General features: G+C 42.0%; 1 protein-coding gene across 2 annotated transcripts in view; it reads right to left on the reverse strand.

The window, feature by feature from the left end:
• Positions 1-5,964: 5,964 nt before the first annotated feature.
• The window catches only part of RTTN (rotatin), a 119,745-nt gene continuing 104,979 nt past the window's right edge, over positions 5,965-20,730 (reverse strand). For both annotated transcript variants that reach the window (XM_040985116.1, XM_040985117.1), the window contains 6 exons: positions 18,199-18,325; positions 15,756-15,958; positions 13,040-13,307; positions 9,660-9,763; positions 8,610-8,679; positions 5,965-7,595 (listed from right to left, as the gene is read on the reverse strand). In XM_040985116.1, coding sequence (XP_040841050.1) covers positions 7,510-7,595; positions 8,610-8,679; positions 9,660-9,763; positions 13,040-13,307; positions 15,756-15,958; positions 18,199-18,325 — 858 coding nt within the window. In that variant the 3' untranslated portion in view covers positions 5,965-7,509. The remainder of the gene's footprint in view (positions 7,596-8,609; positions 8,680-9,659; positions 9,764-13,039; positions 13,308-15,755; positions 15,959-18,198; positions 18,326-20,730) is intronic.

Genomic DNA, 20,730 nt, shown 5'->3' on the forward strand with positions numbered 1-20,730 from the left:
TTTGCTTCTAAGTTTTGCATCAAATAATGCTCCCCCCGCCTTATGCTATTCATATATAACTGAGATCAGTAATTAGGGCACTCTTGAATCAAATACAGTATGCAGAGACTTATAGACTATATATTTATCATGTTGCATTTTGTGTACTTGTGACATGTGACCTTTTCAAAACCCATCACAACATTATACAGTTTGCAAGGTAAACTAAAAAAATCAATTTTACAAAATCAATAAAATAATAAACTGAGTGATTTGTCTTATAGTTTCCATTCAAACGGGGAGAGACACTTCTATTCCAGACAACTCTACTTCCCATCCAGCTCCCTGCTTGTGGCCTGGGAAAGCAGTCGAAGATGGCCCTAAGCATTGGGACCCTGCACCTGAGGGGGAGACCTGGTAGGGGCTGCTGGCTTCTGGCTTTACATCAACTCAGTTCCAGCCACTGCAGCTTCTCAGGGAGAATCAGCGGGTGGAAGATCTTTCTGTCTCTCCTTCTCTATAAATCTAACTTTCCAATTTTATAAACAAACCCAAAACACCCTCAAAATCACTACACGGGAGTTATGGTATCCTAATTCTTTCAGATGGAGCTTTGTGTTACCCGAACCTGCTAAGCAAAAAACCACAAAAGGTTTAAGGTGATCCTGTGTCAATTGTGGCTCCCTGTTGCCATGGCACCAAGGGAGGAAGCATTTGTTTCAATTTTCGTTATGTGACATTGATGTTTTCTTGCGCTGATTCTCTTCATATGCAAAGAAAACGGTGCTACATGAATTTCAGCTGGAGTCAAGTTTACAGGGTCGGCTGCTGTTGCCAAACCTGAGCGCTGGGGACAGCAGTGAGAGGAGCCGGCAGGTCACCTGTACATCTGTGTCTTTGGCACAGCATGGGGGAGGCAGACTGGCTTCTTCTATTTTTTCCACCCTGCTGGAGTTGCAGTTTATACAATTTTCAATTTTACCACTCCATTTTTCAAAAAGGCGGATAACTATGCTCTACTCTCAAAAATATCATCCCAAGTAAGATCCAGGTGAGCACGCACCCAGGGCACCAGCGTTACGACGGCGCCACAGGTTGCAGTGCAGCCTGCAGCCCCAGCATCTCACAGACATGCAATTCCCCGCTGTTCACTTTGAGACCAACCTCCTACTAACAAACCCGGGAGAGCAACAGAGCCTCAGTACCTGGGCCCCTGCACCCATCAGGAGACTCAGATGCTGGCTCCCGGCTTTGACCCACCTCTGGCCACTGCATCTCTGAACCAAAGAATAGATCTTTCTGTCTCCCCCTCTTTGTAATTTTTTAAGTAAATAATCTTAAAAAAAAAAAAAAAACCCTCCGGATGTTTAGTCTGACAGCTCTATTTCACCTTGGCACTAGTTTTATTTTCAGGTCACAGCCAAAGCAGTTTTTCATCTTCCTCTACTGAACTAAAATATTTCCACAAGTCGTGTTCTGGAAAAAAAAAATCTACTTACTGGTTCACTCTCCAAATGGCAGCAACAGTAGGGCTGTGTCAAATTAAAATCAGGAGCCAGGAGCTTCTTCAGGATCTCCTAGTTGAATGCAGGAGACCAAGTACTTGGGCCATTAATATTCAGTTGCATCGTAAGTGGAACACTTGGGGCTTGAACCGGTATCCATGTGAGTTGCAAAGGGTTGCAGGTCGTAGCTTAACTTGCTGTGCAACAATGCTGGTCCCTCTTGCTGAGCTGGTCTTTCAGACACCTTCAGCAGATTTCACAAAGCTGGAGAAGGGCACTCCCATCTTCCTTTTCCCTGTGTTCATGAGGACACTCAAAGGAAGTGGGCAAGAGAGCAGGTTCCTAAATCTTTAAAACAAAACAGATAAAGGTGGGGAAACCTCCTTTCTTACTGAAGTCACTATTAATTTGGATGTTCTACCAAAAAATTTCACAGCTCATCCTACCACATACAAAAAGATTAATTTACAGCAAGTATCATATACATAAACAGACTTTTTAAACCACAATTTATGAATAGGACAAGAAAACACTTAAAAACATTGTTTGATTTTTATTATTTGTTTCTTCCCATAGTAAGGCAAAGTTAGAATGTTCTAATGAAGAATTTGAATAAGTAATGTCTGGCGTTTACATGTAACTTTTAAGCAGCTGGCTATTAGAATGCTGAGTCTCACTTCCCAGGAGAATCAAGCGACACAGCCACCCTGAAGGTATAGTCATCAGCAGAAGCAAAGATGTTACCAAACAGAGAAATGTTGGGAAGCATTTTTCTTCAGAATCTATGTTAAAACACATTTTTTCCTCTTGGCTTTCATGTAAGATTAAAGAGAAATTTATTGAGTTTCTATGAATTATTTTCCTAAAAATGAGAATTTTTTTTCTAAAGCAGATTTTCAAGCACAGAAAGGAGCCAATGAAACGCAAGGATGGGAACGTTTCAAAACACCACACTGAGATCCTTCCTTTGTCCTGCTGCCAGATCTCAGAACTCCCAGGGTCCTGGCAGTCTTTTATATATCTTGAACCTTGAGCCCAGCACACTCTCATACAGTCCCACATGACGTATTATTGGAGTTCTATAAGGCATGTTCAATGAGGAATAACTCAAAGAATAAACTAATTTCCCAAAATTAAATCTCCTACTTCATTTAACCAATAGCTTTCAATTATGCATCACCTTTATCAACGTAAGACAGAAAATAAAATAGCTTCTTCCAAACTAAGGGGTTCTTCCAGCTAACATATCCTTTGGCTTCTGACATAATGATTTTAGTTTTCTGTTTTCACAAGTCAGATGGAGAAACGGCAGTATTTTATCAACTGTTATTTCATTAAAATAGCCTGACAAGCAGAAAACTTAAACTACTTTAGCTTAGAAACCTGTCCCAAGGAGAAGAATCTGCTAACCAGAAGCACAATGACCGAGAAGAGACAAAGGCACAAAGACTCCTGTGCAAAGGAGCAAAACCCTTTGCCAACCTCAGAGTTAACTGAGGAATACATTGAGAAAATGGGGGATACAGAATTCAAAACACTCAGCTTCTTATCAACAGTGAGAAACATGTGTAATACAGGAGTTCAAGGAATATGTCACACAGGAAATGAATCAAATGAAAGCTGAGGTGGCATTGCCAATAGTTAGATTCCCATACAGCCCACATGGGTAGTTTCAGGCATGTTACTACAATGTGATATTATTCTGATGCTAAAATATCTTTCAGCTGTAGGCAGTTTTCCCATCATATGCATTTCCATAAGTTTGCTGAAGACATCTCAAACTTAGTGAGCAATGCTTTGCAGACTTAGATTCCCAGGAAGGTCTGGGCAGGTGTTTGCACCACCAGTCATCTCAGGCCAGTGGTATGCATCCGCACAGGAACTGCAACCCTCTGGAATGTTCCCACAGCTCAACTTACTTTGCAGCACATTCCCCTCCAAAGAGGGAAACCATTCAAGGACACAGAAGATTTCATGTTTTATTTAAAGTTACACAATTATTGAATTACCTTCATAGTACTAGTGATGGTAAAATCTAAGGGACAATCAACTCTGGTCTCTTCTCCCACCAACATTAAGGTATTCTTACCTCTCAAACAGCAGAAACAGCACAGCCTTCACCTTGAACCAACTCCAGGTCCAACAGCTCCACAGGCTTTGCCTATTAACAATTTTGTTATGCTCTCTCATGCGTTGAGAACTGGCCAGGACAAAGCAAGGTTTCTACCATTATGCAAAATATAAGGAACACCGTGAGCCAAGAAGGAGGTCTGGAAATTTAGTAACCAGAGAAAACTGGGGCATAACTAAGATGCAATTATAAACACTTAGGACAGAAAAGTAATACAAGTAATGAGTTCAACACCACAAAGGGAAACGTGAGCTGGAGTCCAGCAGAAGGCATTCTGTTTTCCCTCCTTTCTTTACAGAGCACGTCCTTCATTCACCTTCAAACGTGTTTGGAATGAGTGGGAAATGCTTCAGCTAGGTCTGATAACTCTATTCTACTGATTTTATTTCCAAAATCATTGATTCCTTCCTCCCCCAACTTGATCAAGACATGAAATCCAGAAACCTTAGCACCAGAGTTCACACGACAGTTTTTATGCGCTTCTGCAGCCAACAGACACTGACTTACCCAATCAGCTAGAATGTTAGGGAAAGGAAAAAGGAGATGATGGGGGTACAAAGTAGTACACACACTCACTTTCTGGGAACTTGCAAACACCGGGACATCTGAGAACGGCTGTTATTCAGGAGACCCATAAGACAGTGCTGATTCCACCACTAAGTAGCTAAGCAGTATGAAGTCAATTCCACGTTCCAGGTCATTTTACATGGTCAACTCACAATGAACATACTTGAGTCGGTCTCAGGAGGTCCAGTGGTATCTGTGTCTCACTAGTTCCCAGGAACCTGCTGCTGTGTGCCCAGGTTGGGTGTGAGGCAGCTGTTCAAGGGGCAAGTTGACCAACTTAGGGGACTTCTGCTTCAACGTCTTCCACGCAGGACACGCGCTGTGCAAGCCCCTGAGGTTCATAATCCCGGACACCAAGAGAACCAAGCGCAACTTTCCCTAAAGTCACTGCTCATCTTCCTCACCCGTGGTCTGTAGTCCTGCCGGGCATCAGCAGGAAACATCTCTGAATGGTTCTGATGACTGCATTACAAACCCTCCCCAGGACACTACCATGAACTGCTAGGCAGAATACTTCGGACTCTTCCTTTCCCAAAAATACGAGACATAGTCAACCCAGATATGTAACTCTAAACATCAATGATTCATAAAGGAAACAATCATTTTCCTAAAGAGACCAAAGTTTTGGTAGGGAAACAGTGGTTACCTCTCAGGATCAAAACACAAAGACAGATTTTTGGGGAGAAATACAAAGCCGTATAGCATAGTAACTGAGGTTGTTGAGGCTTTACCAAGTGTCCTGGGTTCCAGTCCCAAGTGCCCACCAGGCACAGACCACAGGCAAACCACTTACACGTTCTCTCTCCAGGCACCTCTGACTTCAGGATAACGGAATTTTAGAGGAAAAGACTGAATGCTGAAAGTTCTCAGGATGGTATCTGAGACTTCGGAGAAAAATTTCTAAGATGTCTGATTTTAGTATTGGAGGATTTCCAGAATACTGGCGCGTTTACTGTTTCAAGTTAAATGGACTGCTCAGAAAAATCTAAGCTTCCTAGACACTTCTCAGATCTCTAATCACTAATTCTCAGGCTACAACTTACGTGTTCTACAATACAACACACATTTTGTCCTGATCCTTCCTGTATACACAGCATAACATGGGCTGGTTTAACATTAGCAGTTTGCTATAGGCACTCATGAAAGGGGATGTTTTTTCTTGCTAACCAATAAATCACAATTAGAAAAATGAGTTTTTTCTAGAACCTCTAAGTAAGTGTGTGTTCAATTTTTCTTGGACACAATTTTCACTTCATGCTTTCAAAAGTGTTGGGGAAACTGCTGGACGTGATTACTGCAGCTACAGTATTCCTTCGGATTAGGAGTGTTTCAGATTCTAGTTCAGATTTCGAAAACATGAAAATGTTTTCAGTTGAGCATTTCTATTATAAAAACTCAAAATCTAAAATGATCTGAAATCTGTAGTTAATGTATTCTTCCTGTATTTTTCACAAATATAAAAATACCATTTCACTAAATTGAGTACCATTTATTATTTCACAATTTACATTTTGTCGCACTGGCTTCATGTGTAAACACTGAATACACACACACTGTTTTTCTTGAAAGCAGAAACATCAACATCACAGTCAGGGGCTCACGGAAACGATCATAACATGGAGAAGAGAATGGGGGCATGTGGTCTGATTCAGTGAAGCAGTTTTAAAACGACCAAATCATATGACCTTCACTTTTTATCTCCTCTCTATATGCTAATTTCCATGTGTGAGATGTTTCTGGGTTCAGTTTATTTCACTCAGTGTAATGACCTTCAGTTCCGTCTATTTTGTGGCAGAAGTGGGGGTTTCATTCTTGTTTTGTGACTGAGCAATATTCCATCATTTACGCACACATTTTCTTTATTCAAACCTGCCTTATTGGACATTTAGGTTGGCTCCATCTCTTTGGCACCGTGAACTGAGCTGCTGTTAATGTGGGAATGCAGCTATCTCTTTCAAATGATTTCATTTCCTCTAAGAATATTCTCGGAGTGGAATAGCTGTGCTATTTGATAAATGTATTTTTAGTTTTCTGAGGAAATCCCATAGTGTTTTTCACAATTTCCTGCCAACAGTGTATTAGGGCACCTTTTTCTCTACAACCTCACTAGCATTTGTTTTTTTGATTTCTGGATAACAGCTATTTTAACTGGAGTGAGGTGATAACCCACTATGTTTTTTATTTGCAGTTCCCTCATGATTAGTAATCCTGAACATTTTTTCATGTGTCTGTTTGCTATTTGGAATTTATGCTTTAAAAAAATTCTATTCTTGTTCCCTGCCCATTTCCTGGCTGGACTGCTTGCTTTGAGCTTCTTGAGCTTTCTATATAATCTGCATGTTAATCCTTTATCCGATGCAGGTTGAGTGTTTCCTGCACAGGAGCCTCCTGGCTTACAGAATCCCTCTTGTCTATTTTTGCTTTTGTTCTGTACTTAAGAATGATCACATCTATGCAACCATACGTAAATTAGTGCTCAAAAATGTTATGCATTTCAGATTCCTTCACGTTTGAGAAGGCTGTCAAAGCACTTGAATTCAGTCCCAGTACTGGGTTCACAGCTGCGCGCTGGCCAGTTGGAAATGCAGTAGTCACAGAACTTGTTCCTCCAATACTTCCTGCTTTTGCTGTTCATTCTGTTTAGGACTGAGCTAGAACTGGAATGCAGGCCTGCAGGACCACAACTCTACTACCTTCTTGTTTACCAGAAGCTCCAAGCGGAAAACCGCAAATGTAACTATTTTACAAATGACTCAGAAAGACAACAGCACTGAGAACTGAGTGAGGCAGCTACTCACAAATTTATATGCACAGAAACACATTCCTTCATGAAAACGCTGAATGCAATACAAGTTTGAAATCGAAGGATTTGCTTTGGCAACGGCCAAATTACACGGCAAAATTCTTTAAAAGACAAAAAAGAACATGTTTTCCTTCAATTTCTAAAATTACACTCATAAGGTTGAAAACAGTCTGCAAGCAATTAGTAAATTTTCAGTTTCTAAAAATATTTTCTTAAATAACTTAAATAGGGTTTTAAAAAAGACTGCATAGACAAGTTTAAAAATGTTTTACGTTCCCAAAACTTTCTACCCATCTTACATAACCTCCTGCTTGCTGCTCTCACGTTTAGAGATGCCAGGAGTGAACAAAGTTGGCTGTCACCAATTCTGCTCCTCTCCTCGGTGCCCATTCTATTTTTCATAGGGAAAAGGGGGCTCAACACCTGCCAGTCATGTGTATCTTCAGGAAACAGTCACTGCACAGTGCTGGCCTCAAGTTCAGCTCCCTGGCGTGGTCGTCAGCCTCAGGGTTATCTCTCAGCTCTCAGGAAGAGTTGAGGTGTTGCACAAGGTTTTCAAGGCATTTCAAATAATAGGCATTTAGGGAGTTTTCTTCTGAGTCTGAGAAGTCTGAGAAGGAAAAACAACAGTATAAAAATATCAGTTTCTAAAATTAGTACTAAACAGTAGTCACAAACAAATACATTGATTTATATACAAAGGTTTATACAAATTTAGGCTCTTAATGAAAATGCATTAAAAAAATACTTTATACCTAAATATTAGAAAACCAAAAAAACTATATTTGTTTCAAATTAATACTTTAGCCAAAGAGTATTTCAAAAACATACTCCCATAATAATACTAGCTGGGTACTAAACAGATGATTCATCAGAGTTCCAAGTGAACACCATTACTTTTTAAAAATGTCTACCCTTCCTCAAGCACAGATAACTCAGTTATAAAGCTCCAGAAATTTGTGGTTATAGCAAAAAACAAACAAAAACTTCTTTCTCTAAAAAAAAAATCAGACTAGAACACTATATAATAACCAACTCATACCTATATAGTACAGGCAAGTCACACAGTTCAGTGAGATGAGTAAAAGTGTGTTCAAATACTACTCATTGAAACTGGTATCACCTAACACGAAAGTGCTCTGCAAAGAGAACCAGACCAGGTCTAAGGGAATAAGGATATAGTCTTGGGAAGCCACATAACACGAGTGTCTCTGCAAAGAGAACCAGGCCAGGCCTAAGAGAATAAGGATGTAGTCTTGGGAAGCCACAACAGAACTCCCTGACGTTAAGTGTTCTGTTTGAAGTCAATGCTAACTGGGCCCAGTTCTCACCACCAAAACACACACTAGCTCAGTGGCAGCTGAAAATTAATAAGGAAAAAGAAGAAGAAAGATCAGAAACATGTTTCAGGACACTACTGTGCCTTCATTTTCACAATATTTTACTTAACTCTTACAGACAAATGCAAGAAAATACTGGCACATTTTACACTGTTTTGGCAAAGTCCTCAAACCCTCACAAAAAAGTGTGAGCCTATCACTTTGTTAAGCCTTGTTCAAATATTTAAATAATCCAGGAACTCACCTGTTTATAAGTTTAATTGTAATCTTTTCATTAAACTTACTTTTCTTTGCTAAAGAATATGCTTCATCCACTCTTCTTTTTATTGATGGATTCCTCAAAGTTGTTTTTGCCTAGAGATAATATCAAACAATGAAATTTTAGCTTTAATCAAACATGTTAAGGGCTGGAAAAACAGGATACTAATTCTGTCCACTGCTAACTACACAGTCTTTAAAAAGATGCTATAAAAAACAATAATGTAACTATAGAATTACATATTACACAATATCCTATTGTGCCATCCTACCATAAACCCCCGTACCGCCTAGAGTCTTGTCCATAGCCTTTCTACGTAATTTGATTCTTTTTCTGCTCTCATGTTCTTTTTTATTCCTCTTACCCTTAATCACAATTTGCTGCTTGAAATTTTAGATTTAATGTTTCATCTTTCTCACACCTCAGATTTGACAGGAAGCCATCAAGTCGGTCAACTGACCAACCAATCATTACTGAGTGATGATGGGAGGTGGGGGGCCGCCCTGGGATTGCCTGGGTTGCCCAGCTGACAGAACCACTTGGGGAGGGCTGTCTCTCAGACACTGGGCTGGGTCACCATGGAACCACCAGTGGGAATCTCTCCCAAGTGATGAGAGAAATGGCCCTAGGGCAGACCCAGGACCCATTTTGCCTGTGAGGACTTCTGGGCAGGCTCTGAGCTGCCATCTCTTAAGAACTGAGCTAACTTCGGACGTGGTACTCAAAAAGAGGAACCATATGACTGGATAAAACATTAGGATTTGGTTTTATTTCAAAATGAATTTTTCCTTAACACTCACTTTAAAGGAAATAATCACTAAATTATAACAATATGACAACCAATTTATAGGAAGACTCATTTAAAACAGAGACATTCTTCTGAACTGACACATTCAGCTTTAAAAATTAACTAAAAGGATGCCAACTGACAGTTTATTAATTGTGTGCATCAAGGAAGGAGCCGTGGAGCTGCGACTGCACCTGCTTTCATGTGACCAACACTCTTCTGCCACAGCTGCCTACGTCCTGAGGCCTGGCTATTTGCCTACCAGGGACGGCAACGATTCACACTGACCTTGTGATAATTGTAACTCAGAGCCCACAGCGAAGCCGCCGCAATCCTCTGCGCATTCGCATTCTCACTCTCCAGACAGGCTGTTAACACAGTAATGACTTTCTCTAAAAAACAGAAACACATCATATAAAGTCCTTATCTTCAACTAGTCAGAGTTCCCATAAGCTCCCACCATAACAGATACACAACACTGGTAGCAGTAGGCCATAGCAAAAATAAGCTGTTACAATTCCTGCTATATGAAAGTCCAGCTTCAAAACAAATTGCTTTCATGAAGGTAGCAGAATGGTCAGAGTGGCTGAGGCTCCTTTCATTTTGTTACCCTAACTGAAGAAAACCCCATTCATTTTATGACCATGAGAAAGCAAAAATAGGTTTACAATTAAGTATATTAATGAGTTTCTCAACTATAGTGCACAATCTATAGAGAAATAGATTTGCTGTCACAATAAAATCATAAAGATTGTTACACAAACTTATCAAGAATATGGCTGCCTTATACAACAGTAATCACGAAACACTAGACTACTTATACAGCTGCTATATAAAACAGTAATCAAGAAGTACTATACCAGTTAAACCCTTTTAAAAAACATTTAGGGACCAAAACTGTGGCACAGAGGGTTAAGCAGTCACCTGTAACAGTGGGCACAAGTTCCCACCCCAGCTGCTCCACTTCAGCTCCAGTGTCCTGCCAATGCTCCAGGGAAGCAGTGGAGGATGGCCCAAGTACTTAAGCGCCTGCAACCCCTGGGGGACACCAGGGTAGAACTCGAGGCTCCTGGCTTTGGCCTGACCTAACCCCACTCATTGTGGATATTTGGGGAGACTCAACAGATGGAAAATGTCTTTGTCTCACACTATAACACTGTGTCCACATGGCAGACTCTGGGATTAACCAGTGGCTTCCAGCTTCTTCAGCTCAGCTCAGCTCTGGTCACTGCAACAATTCAGAGTGAACCACTGCGTGAGACTTTCACTCTCTGCCTCTCTCTCTAAAAAAATGAATAAATCTTAAAAAAAAAAACAAAAAACAAAAAACAAGCTTTATTACTTCTTACCAGTCCAGGCACAGTATTTCAATCTAAATTTTTTCCATTCTCTATTTTTGAGGAGAGATGTTAGTCTGACCTCACTCCTAACAGGGAGAGGGCGGAGGAAGGTCTCGTGGCCATCACAGATGTAGGGTTGGGTGCTCCTGCGTGAGGCATAGTATGTGTGATACTAAAGATTTTGAAACCAGTCAACCCCAGTAAGTTCTCCTGCAAGGAGCCCCAGGCACAAGAGAGAGGCAACACTTTACACATCTCACAGCAGCTCCTCCCAGAAGGCAGAGCAAGCTGCCCTGGGCTCATCCCTGCCTTGAGAGAACTGTGCTGGCAGCTGGGGGCATGCCAGAGCAGCTCCTTCTCACCCAGTCTGCCCACGTGCTTTAAGTCAGTGAAGAAGAGACAGCACTGATGTCTACAAGGAAATAAATCCAGAGGAACCCGGATATGGAAAATGCAGACTTCTTTGGTTCCCTAAAAGTTCATCGTTTTTCCCTAACTCTCCCAATAATACTAGCTTAATAAGAAGTCATCAAGGACAAAAATTATCCTGAAAAAGTAAATAAAATCGAGATACTACTGAGTAGCTCTTATGTACTTGTAAAGGAAAGAGGCACTTTATACACCATGTTGAAGCTCAGACGCAGAGCCCATCATCATCCACCTTTTAGAAAGGAGAGAATTCAAAGTGGATCTTTGGAAAAAAAGGCAACAAACTAGCTATGTGGGTTTCCCAGTAACAGACAGCAGTGTCAGCAAGCAGCTAGGAGAACAAGGTTAACTTGGTAATTCAAAACTTGCCTGGATTTTAACAGTTTTTTCTACATAATATTTCTGGCAATTCTGTGATTATCAGAAAGCAGAATCACTACTACATGCATAAAAGTCCTAAAACAGAATCATTTTCACAGAAAACATACTAAGTGAAAAATATGACAGGAAAAAAGAATGTATCCATCTTGTTCATCTATCAACTTCCAAATATGGTGCTAGACATTTACTATGTGCTCATAAACGAATTCCTATTGAAATCAAGAGAACTCGATTATAGACGGAAAGTTAGACGAAGAAAATGGCACAGAAAGAAAGTGCCCATCAAGGGCACTGCAATGCGCACACATAAGGCTGTGACTAAAAGTGTGCAGGGGTCACAGCCCACCTCTTTTTCTGAGTGTCTGACGTAGCTGCGAAGAACCCACTGTGACTCCCTCTGCTGCATCACAGTGCTCGGCTCAGCTTTCAGCCCTGCGTCGAATTCCAGCATCTTGCCAGTGCACACTCAAAGAGGCAGAGGTGATGGCTCAGCCTTTGGGTCCCTACCAGCCAGGTGGGCAACCTACACGGAGTTCCAGGTCCTCTTGTCAGCCTGGCCTGGTGACTTGTGGAGTGAGTCAGCAAATAGAAAACACACATATCCACCCGTCTTTCCCTCTCTTCCTCTTTTTCCTTACCCTAATGCACCTTTCAAACAAAATGCTTTTTTAAAAACGCTCTTCACATGAAATTCACAGATAGAGCAAATGACTGCCAAAACAAATCTTTCCACTTCTCAGTTTCCCTCAAAATGTTCCTGCATCGTGGGCAGTTCTCGCCTCCTCCGTCCTGGGTCTTGGAGCACAAACCCTCTGAAAGGCTGAGCCGCTGCCTGGTCTTCTTGGGCCCTGCCTGCTCCGGCCCTCTCTCCATCACAAGCGTCTACTGAGAGCTCACTGGTGACAGATACAAACCTGAGCATCAGGGCCAAGCAAACAAAATAGATAAAAACAGAAGCTGTTCTCCGAGAGCTTGGCTCCAGTGTGGGAAGTCCAGGGACAGACACGGACGGACACACACACACACACACACACACACACAGCGCATCAGATGCGAACAGTGCTGGGAGGGCGTGGCAGCAGACAGAACAAAGGGCATGAGAGAAAGGAGGAGACCGGAAGAACTGACGGAGGCTTCAGCTTTACGAAGTCAACAGCAAAGTTCGGTGACATGGTGGTATTTTCTGAAACACCAAGAGGAGGCCACGATGAGTTAAACTCAGAGAGCATGGAGAGGGAGATTACGGGGTTAGAGAGTACACGCTCATGGCACCTCCTGCACCGGCACGTCACTGCAATGACATGACTGGTTAGCCTCAGGAGCACCTAGGCAGCTCAGGAAAGACGGGAGCCAAGCTTGACACTTACACAGTCCCTGCCTTCCACAGTGCGTCGAACACAAAGGGTGCCTGAAAAGCACTTGGCAAATTATTTACACAATGCTTTCCATCTGAACAATCCATTAGTAACTACTTACACGAATATGTGCATTTGTGTGGGATCTGAAGTGAACACTTACCATTAGCCAGGATCTTGGGTTTATTAGCAGGACTGAAGCAAATATTATGAAAAATAAGGAGCGGTATGTAAGGACTGGTCCTGTGCTTGTACTTGCTCATCTCCGTGAGCAGGTCCAGGCAGCCGTCCAGCCTCAGGATCATCTGCTGCCCGTCCTCCCCGGACGACATGTTCAGGAGAAGCTTCAGCCACAGCACCGTCAGGTTACTGAGATGTCCACTGCTTCCTTTTGGCAACGTCAGAGACAGAAAGTTCTGTAAGAAGTTACTCTGTAGGTAAACAGGAAGAAATCTTTTTCATTATCTTCCTAGTCACTTGGGGACCAATTAACTAGCACGCCAGTGCATTTTTCACCAACTTCTGTATTTTGCTTTCTCCCAATTCCTTTTAAACGCTCCATATATATTATTTCCAAGATAATTCAGAAAACTAAATAAAAAATTATTTCTCAAATTGTAATTCTTCCTAATTCTTTACTAATAATGATTGAATTAACTATACTGAAGTCTTGCTTATTTAGGATATTAGGATTGAAATTTCAACTTAAAAATTATATCAGACCTCTTGAGCTTTCTTTTTGTCTGCCTTTTGGCAATTTTGTTACTCATTAAAAACTATCCTATAGAGAGAAAAAAAAATAAACCTCAAATCAGCCTTTGATACCAGTTAAGAACTCTGGTGTTAGCATCACCATTATCAGCTACAACACTTTTTTTCAATGATCTGTAGATAAATTTCACTTTCACTTAAATGCTGCAGAAATTTCTATACACCAATTGTTAATCACTACAGATAGTTTGTCATGATTATATGTCATTCTACAAAACTTTAACACAGTAATAGGGCCATACTATGCTGCAGCCAGGCAAGACCTGCCATGTCAGCATCCCACAGGAATACCACCAGTTCAAGGCCCGGCTGCTCCATTTGCAATCCAGCTCTGTTCATGTACCGAAGAAAGCAGCACATGACCCAGGAGCTCCTCGCCACCCAGATGAGACGTAGAAGCAGCTCCTGGCTTCAGACGGAATCAGTGGCCATTGGACAGATCTCTCTCTCTCCCTTTCTTTCTCTTTCTCTTTTCCCCCTTGCCTTCCATACATAACTCACACAAAAACACAAAAAAAAAAAACAAAGCACATACAAGGACAATTCCTCCCAGGCTGAATGTGTAAAATGTAACGCTAGAAAGAAACGGACCATTACAGAATGGGAGCCGGCCAGCAGCACTAGCTACAGTTTCCAAAGCCCAAGGCAAGTAGTCGGTAAGTATGACTTCACTGGGAGGGACCCTGGATACCCAGATCAGGAGGATTTCTTGTGCACACACATGAATACACACATGGAGGAAATATATTCATGTGTGTGGGACACACGCATCTGCATGAAGAAAACATCTAGCTGTGTGCTGGTAAACTCACAACTGGTCCCTGTGATTTATAGTAGGAGTGGATTACACAACATGAACATTCCCACCATTGCCGATTCCAAAACCAAACTTCCCGTAAACACTGCTGGCACTCATGAGGCAGGAGGAGTTGGCTCCAGCACATAACTGAAAACATCCTTCTTAAGGAAAACTCATCTTCCCAACTCCTTAGTAAGACTGATCCTTGTATTTATTTTTTTTGGAAAGTCAGGTTTACAGAGTAAAAGAGAGACAGAAAGATCTTTAATCTGCTGGTTCACTCCCCAAGCAGCCACAACAGCTAGAGCTGAGCAGACCTGAAGTTAGGAGCCAGGAGCTTCTTTCAGGTCTCCTGTGCAAATATGGGTGAAGGGTCTCAAGGCTTTGGGCCATCCTTGATGCTTTCCCAGGCCACAAGCAGGGAGGTGGATGGGAGGGAGGTGGAGCAGCTGGGACATGAACTGCCACCCATATGGGATACTGGCACATGCAAGGCAAGAACGTTAGCTATGAGGCCACCGTGCGAGGCCCTCCTTCCATTTATTTTTTAATTGCATTCAAGTATCTTGGGAGTCATTCAGAAGGACCTGAATAGGAAAGGAAGGGGGGGGGGCTTAATTTTTATGAATGCTGTCAATTTCTGCAACAATCTTGGCATTCAGGTAAAAGAAACACTGCTATCTCTAGTAAAATAACAGTAATCTGATTACATCTAATTTTTATGGAATTTTCTAAGTTATTGCTTGTGTTTATATGTATCTAAATGTAGAACCCAACCACAATGCACAAAAATTTGTTTTAACTCATCCATCTGCTTTACAGTTCCGTAAGTTAAAATCAATACCAAAAAGTTTTGGAAATGAAGTCCCACATAACTAATAAAATCTCCCATTATTTCATAAAGCTGAAGTCCTAACAAGAGGAAGAAGGACTCTGACTTCAAAACCATGTTGTCAACGTAAATCAAACTGAACTTGTTACTGCTTAGTTTGGTCCATTAAAGCACCAAATACATTACTTTTATGATCTCCAATACATGTAAGCCAGTTGCCATTGAGAAACCCTTGTTTTTGACAGACGAAGGAATCCAGAAGCTAAGAAAATAAGCTAAAAGGAATGGCACGATCACATTCCAGTTTCCGTCACTTTAAGTAAATCCACATTAAGCAAAGGGCTGAAACCTTTTATGATTTTTTAAAATGTGCTGAAATCATAACAAATTAATCTTAGAAACTGAATCCTAAATTTCGATTGGAAGAATTACTTTACGGGTTTTCTTTTATGATGTGAAGAGAGTCCATGTACGCACCTTCTGAATGACCCCTTTACAATCATGAGACAAGGCCAGGTTGGAAAGGAACATGAAGACCATCTGCTGTAAGGTGCTGTTCTCCAGGGGCATCTGGGAAGCCAGCTTCAAGATGCAGAGCATCAGGCTGCTGCTGGCGGCTCCTCTGTGCGCAGCTGCAGCAGGGTGCTGTCCAGAACTCGACCAGCAGAGAGAACTGCAACCTTCAAAGGAAAGGGCATGACAACATCTTTCCAGTTTCATTATTTTCAAAATACAAAGTGGTAAAACATATCTGTCTACCAAAATGACTTGGCCATTAATCTGCAAACTATAAATTAACCTAGCACACTTGGTATCACCACAGACAGCCCTGTGTTTCAGAGCATTTTTGGACACCAGCTTTTTTTCCCCAAAAAACAGTAAGTGTAATACTTTTTAAAAATTGTTTATGATGACATCTAAATAAAGGCTTGCACAGAAAAGACTATGATATGAAAAGTAATCGGATCAAATGCTGAAATAAGTAAGGGACATAATTTTCCTGGGCTCAAGGGAACAGTGCTGACACTGTTGACTACACAGATGGAGACCGAGCTCAGAAAGCAGCAGTGGCTTACGACCACAGGGATCACAAGCATGTGAGCTAGAGAGGCCTCCACTGGCTGGCCAGGGGCTAGGGCTTCACTGGCTGGCCAGGGGCTAGGGCCTCCACTGGCTGGCCAGGGGCTAGGGCTTTCCACTGGCTGGCCAGGGGCTAGGGCTTTCCACTGGCTGGCCAGGGGCTAGGGCCTCCACTGGCTGGCCAGGGGCTAGGGCTTCACTGGCTGGCCAGGGGCTAGGACCTCCACTGGCTGGCCAGGGGCTAGGGCTTCCACTGGCTGGCCAGGGGCTAGGGCTTCACTGGCTGGCCAGGGGCTAGGGCCTCCACTGGCTGGCCAGGGGCTAGGGCCTCCACTGGCTGGCCAGGGGCTAGGGCCTCCTCGATAAATTAAGTGACCAAATGAGATATATTCAGGGAGAAAAATAATCATAGAAGAATTACAAATACATTTTTTATTTCATATTCAATCAAAGACTGTATTGTAACATAGACCCAAGGAATTTACCTTGAATATTAAGGCAAGGAGACCAGCTTCAGTATTAATTAGGATAGAATCAAATACAACATGCCAAAGAAACTAAAAAAGTACACAAGTAAAAAAGAACAGAGACTTTTCCTGTTTTCATAACTTTATAGCAATATTGAAATATCAATATTTCCATTAACTACACAAAACTGTCATCAATAATGCAATTTTGTTTAGAAACAAGCTAGAGAGGAAAATGTTTCTTCCTCAATTTTATGTAGCCTAAACATTTCTGATATTTACACTGACTTTAACTATGAAATAATGCAGACTATAGTTTCAAAAGAGTCATACTGAGGTATATGTTTCTTTTGCTTAATTTTTAGTGACCAGCTCTTCGCTGCTCCTGAACAAGCCCTGAACAAGGAAGGTTCAGGGAAAAGAGGACACACAGACAGGTGTCACTGGCTCTTTCTGTCATTTTGGGGCTGGTTTCTCCTGTTTCAATCAACTCCAACCAGTGACATATTCCAGAACTTGGTCATTCTGCAGCTAGACACTGTCTCTAGACCAACTCAGAGCCCCAGGGCTTTAAACTAAATGCCATCTGGAAGACAGTGAGTACCAAAGCAGTCAGACTCCAAATGGCTCCTGTGCCCCCGCCTAAGAGCCTTCCTCCCTGTGTCAGGGCTGTGACCAGCATAAGGTAACAGTGCTGGCACATCTCTCTGGAACAAAATTATAGCATACTAGTAATATTCACAAATGCAGGCTGGAAGAGCCCAATTGGCAAGAACTGAGGCTGCCAGCACCATTTTAGATCCATCACAGGCAAGGCCTTGGTGGCTGGAGCCCAGTTGGTGCCTCACCTTGAACTTGTGAGAGCTCAGAGTATAAACCACTCAGCTAAGTTACCTCCAGATCAGGTAGACAAAGAAACTGTAAGGCAATTCAACGACTGCTCGCTACAGGCATGACATTCTAGAGCAATTTGTCATTCAGTAATAGATAACCAAGAAAATTCTAAATATTTCTATCTTCATTTTGCCTCTTTGCTGAGTTTATCTCCAACCTAAGATTTTCACTTTAATTATACGTACTCCTTAAGCTTAACATGACCAAACTGAACCCCTGAGTTCTTCTTTTAACAAATCTTCCTTTTAGGTCTATTTCCCATATATTTAAGCCATTTTCTCCCTACTTCCTGACTGTCCAACGACTCTTTCATGTCAACAAACATGCTGTCTGCTCTTACAATACCTACAATAGGTGACATATGCTCAGCATGCAGAAGAAACACTCCAAAACACGTATTAGTTTTCTAATCTACCTTAACAGCATCCTACAAAACTAGCATTTCAGGTTACTGTTGGAAAATATGGGTTTATATTTACCAGCTGGAAAATTGGCAGTATAGACACAAAGCAGCTGCAAGGCAATTTGCATCAGTGAATCATCCATCCAAAGCCAAGGCCAGAGAGAGTGCAGCACAGGGACAAGGTGAGCACTGAGTGCTGCCTCCTGTTGTGGGAAGAGGACAGGGACACGCCAGTGTGAATACACGCAAGCACTAAACCAAACCCAAAGAAAACAGCCACCAAAACAAGATGGAAATGTATTTGTGTTCTGCTGAATGCTAGAGGCACTAGGGTCCCGCAGATGGACTTGTGCATTTGACACAGGAACTGGGAAACCCTCAAAACTCCCTCCAACACAGAGGGGCTAGGACAGGATACTTGTGTGTGAACATAAAAAACCACTCACACAGGTATAAATAAAGCAGTAGAGTGATTGCTCACGATGTTGAGTAAACTCAAAAGTTCTACTATAGGTAAGAAATAGGAACTTCTGGTTGACTAAAATCCTTCCCAGCTTTGAATAGCCCTCTTCCACCCGTCTGCCCACCTTCCTATGTATCAGAAATAAGTTACTCTTTGTAATTTGTTACAAACAGTATTACTCTTAATAAATTCTTAACTCATAGCATTATGACAAAGACCAGTACTACCAGGACAATATTATAAATAGTCTAGTACAGTGATTATTTTTTCAGTCAACAGGAATTACGGGGTAGAATGTATACCCATGTGCTCACGAGTGCACAGACCCATGAACTTGGTCGCTTCAAGCGGTAGAACAGGTGGGAGGTTATACCCAATGCCCAGCCTTCTCTGTAAGCTTGAAGATGTCCCTGTGCTCTTCGCAAAGGTCTGTGTTCACCATTCTGGAATTTGGCATACACTCCCGCATGTGCAGCACACAATCGTTCTTGGCATTTCACAGAAAACAGGTGTAGAATATGTATACATTCTCCCTACTCAGCCCTTCTCACCACAGGATCTGTAGTTCCATCCATTTACCTCCTGTCTGCCCAGCAGTAAGGAGTAAGTGTTCATCTTTCTGTCAGTCTGATACATCCATCTGCACTTGGGACACACTGCTTCCAACTCCCAGGGGACCACTTTTCTTCCTGTTCCTTTAATAATCACTAGTCAACTGGTTCTTCTTCTGTTTGTACTCAATCAGTTTAAATGTGAAGAAAAATAAACACACCATACTCCCAAATTAATGCTTTTCATGACCAAGCTTCTAGCATGGGGATCTCCTGCTATTATTTCTGCATCTTACTCACTTCTCAACTAACTCCCATTTGTCTCCTGCCCGGCTGACTTTAGTCAGATCACCCGGGCACTGCAGATGCCAAGCCCCCACGCGTGGCATTTCCTGCAGCTCTTTTTTCTCCATTTCTGTGCTGTTGCTCTGTACTAGATCTCCAAACTTGGTCTTCAGTGGTCAGTTCTCAATTGTTTTCTGCTTCCTTTGAAATATTTATTTCCCAAACACAGGACCTGGGCTTTCACTATACACTCTCTTAAAAACAAGCAAAAAACCCCTCATTCCTGGTCACAGCCACAAGCTCCCACTGTTGCCAGCCTATGTTACTCATCAGAGTCCTAGACTCATCTAGCCTAGGGATCACCAGCAGAGAGCTCTTCCATGAGCATCTGCACACCCGGACCCAACTCTCAAGCCTGTCCGGCTCTACCACGCGTTCTTGGCTTGGGAAGCACTTAGTCTGGAGTGTGGAAGTCACTCCAGACTTCTCTTCTTTCTTAGAATGGTATCAAATTTATTCTCTTCTTCCTTGCCAAAATCTCTTCCTGGACTATCATAGCCCCTTCCTCCTATCCATGAATATGTAAACTATAACTAGTAGCCAGGTTATATCTCACAATTCCTTCCAGGTAGGTTCTACCTGGGAAATGCTTCACAGTATTCTGTGTGTAAAGCGTCACGGATAAATGCTGACCATATCCAGTCACAATATCACCTGACATCATAAATTCAATAAGTTCTATTTCGATAAAAAGTTAACATACTGGAAAACTTAGTAAGATATACATAAATGCTAATATCCATCAAATTGTTTCAAAATATAAATTACTTATGTGCCTAATTAACATAGCCAAAGGATTTCGTGTTCAGCATGCTCATTTTCCAGTTAAGAGTTCTTCCACTTTTGCCACAAAGAAGTGCCAAAAGCTAAGGGATTGAAAAAGTCAGGAAGCCTCTAATTTAACTATGCTTTATTCATTTTCCACAGTACTTCTGCATTAAAGAATTAACCCAGGGCCTGAAATGGTGGGCTCAGTGGCTAAATCCTCACCTTGCACAAATTTATGGGTACCAGTTCATGCCCCGGATGCTCCACTTCTCAGCCAGCTCTCTGCCTATGGTCTGGGAAAGCACTCGGGGATGGCAAAGCCTCAGGACCCTGTACCCATATGGGAGGCCCGGAGGAGGCTTCTGGCTCCTGGCTTTGGATCAGCTCAGCTCCAGTTGTTGTGACCAACTGGGGAGTGAACGGGCAGACTGAAGATCTTTCTGTATCTCCTTCTCTCTACATCTGCCTTTCCAATAATTAT

Source organism: Ochotona curzoniae, unplaced genomic scaffold, assembly GCF_017591425.1.
Source record: "Ochotona curzoniae isolate NIBS_2020 unplaced genomic scaffold, NIBS_Ocur_1.0 contig_43, whole genome shotgun sequence".
NCBI lineage: Eukaryota > Metazoa > Chordata > Mammalia > Lagomorpha > Ochotonidae > Ochotona > Ochotona curzoniae.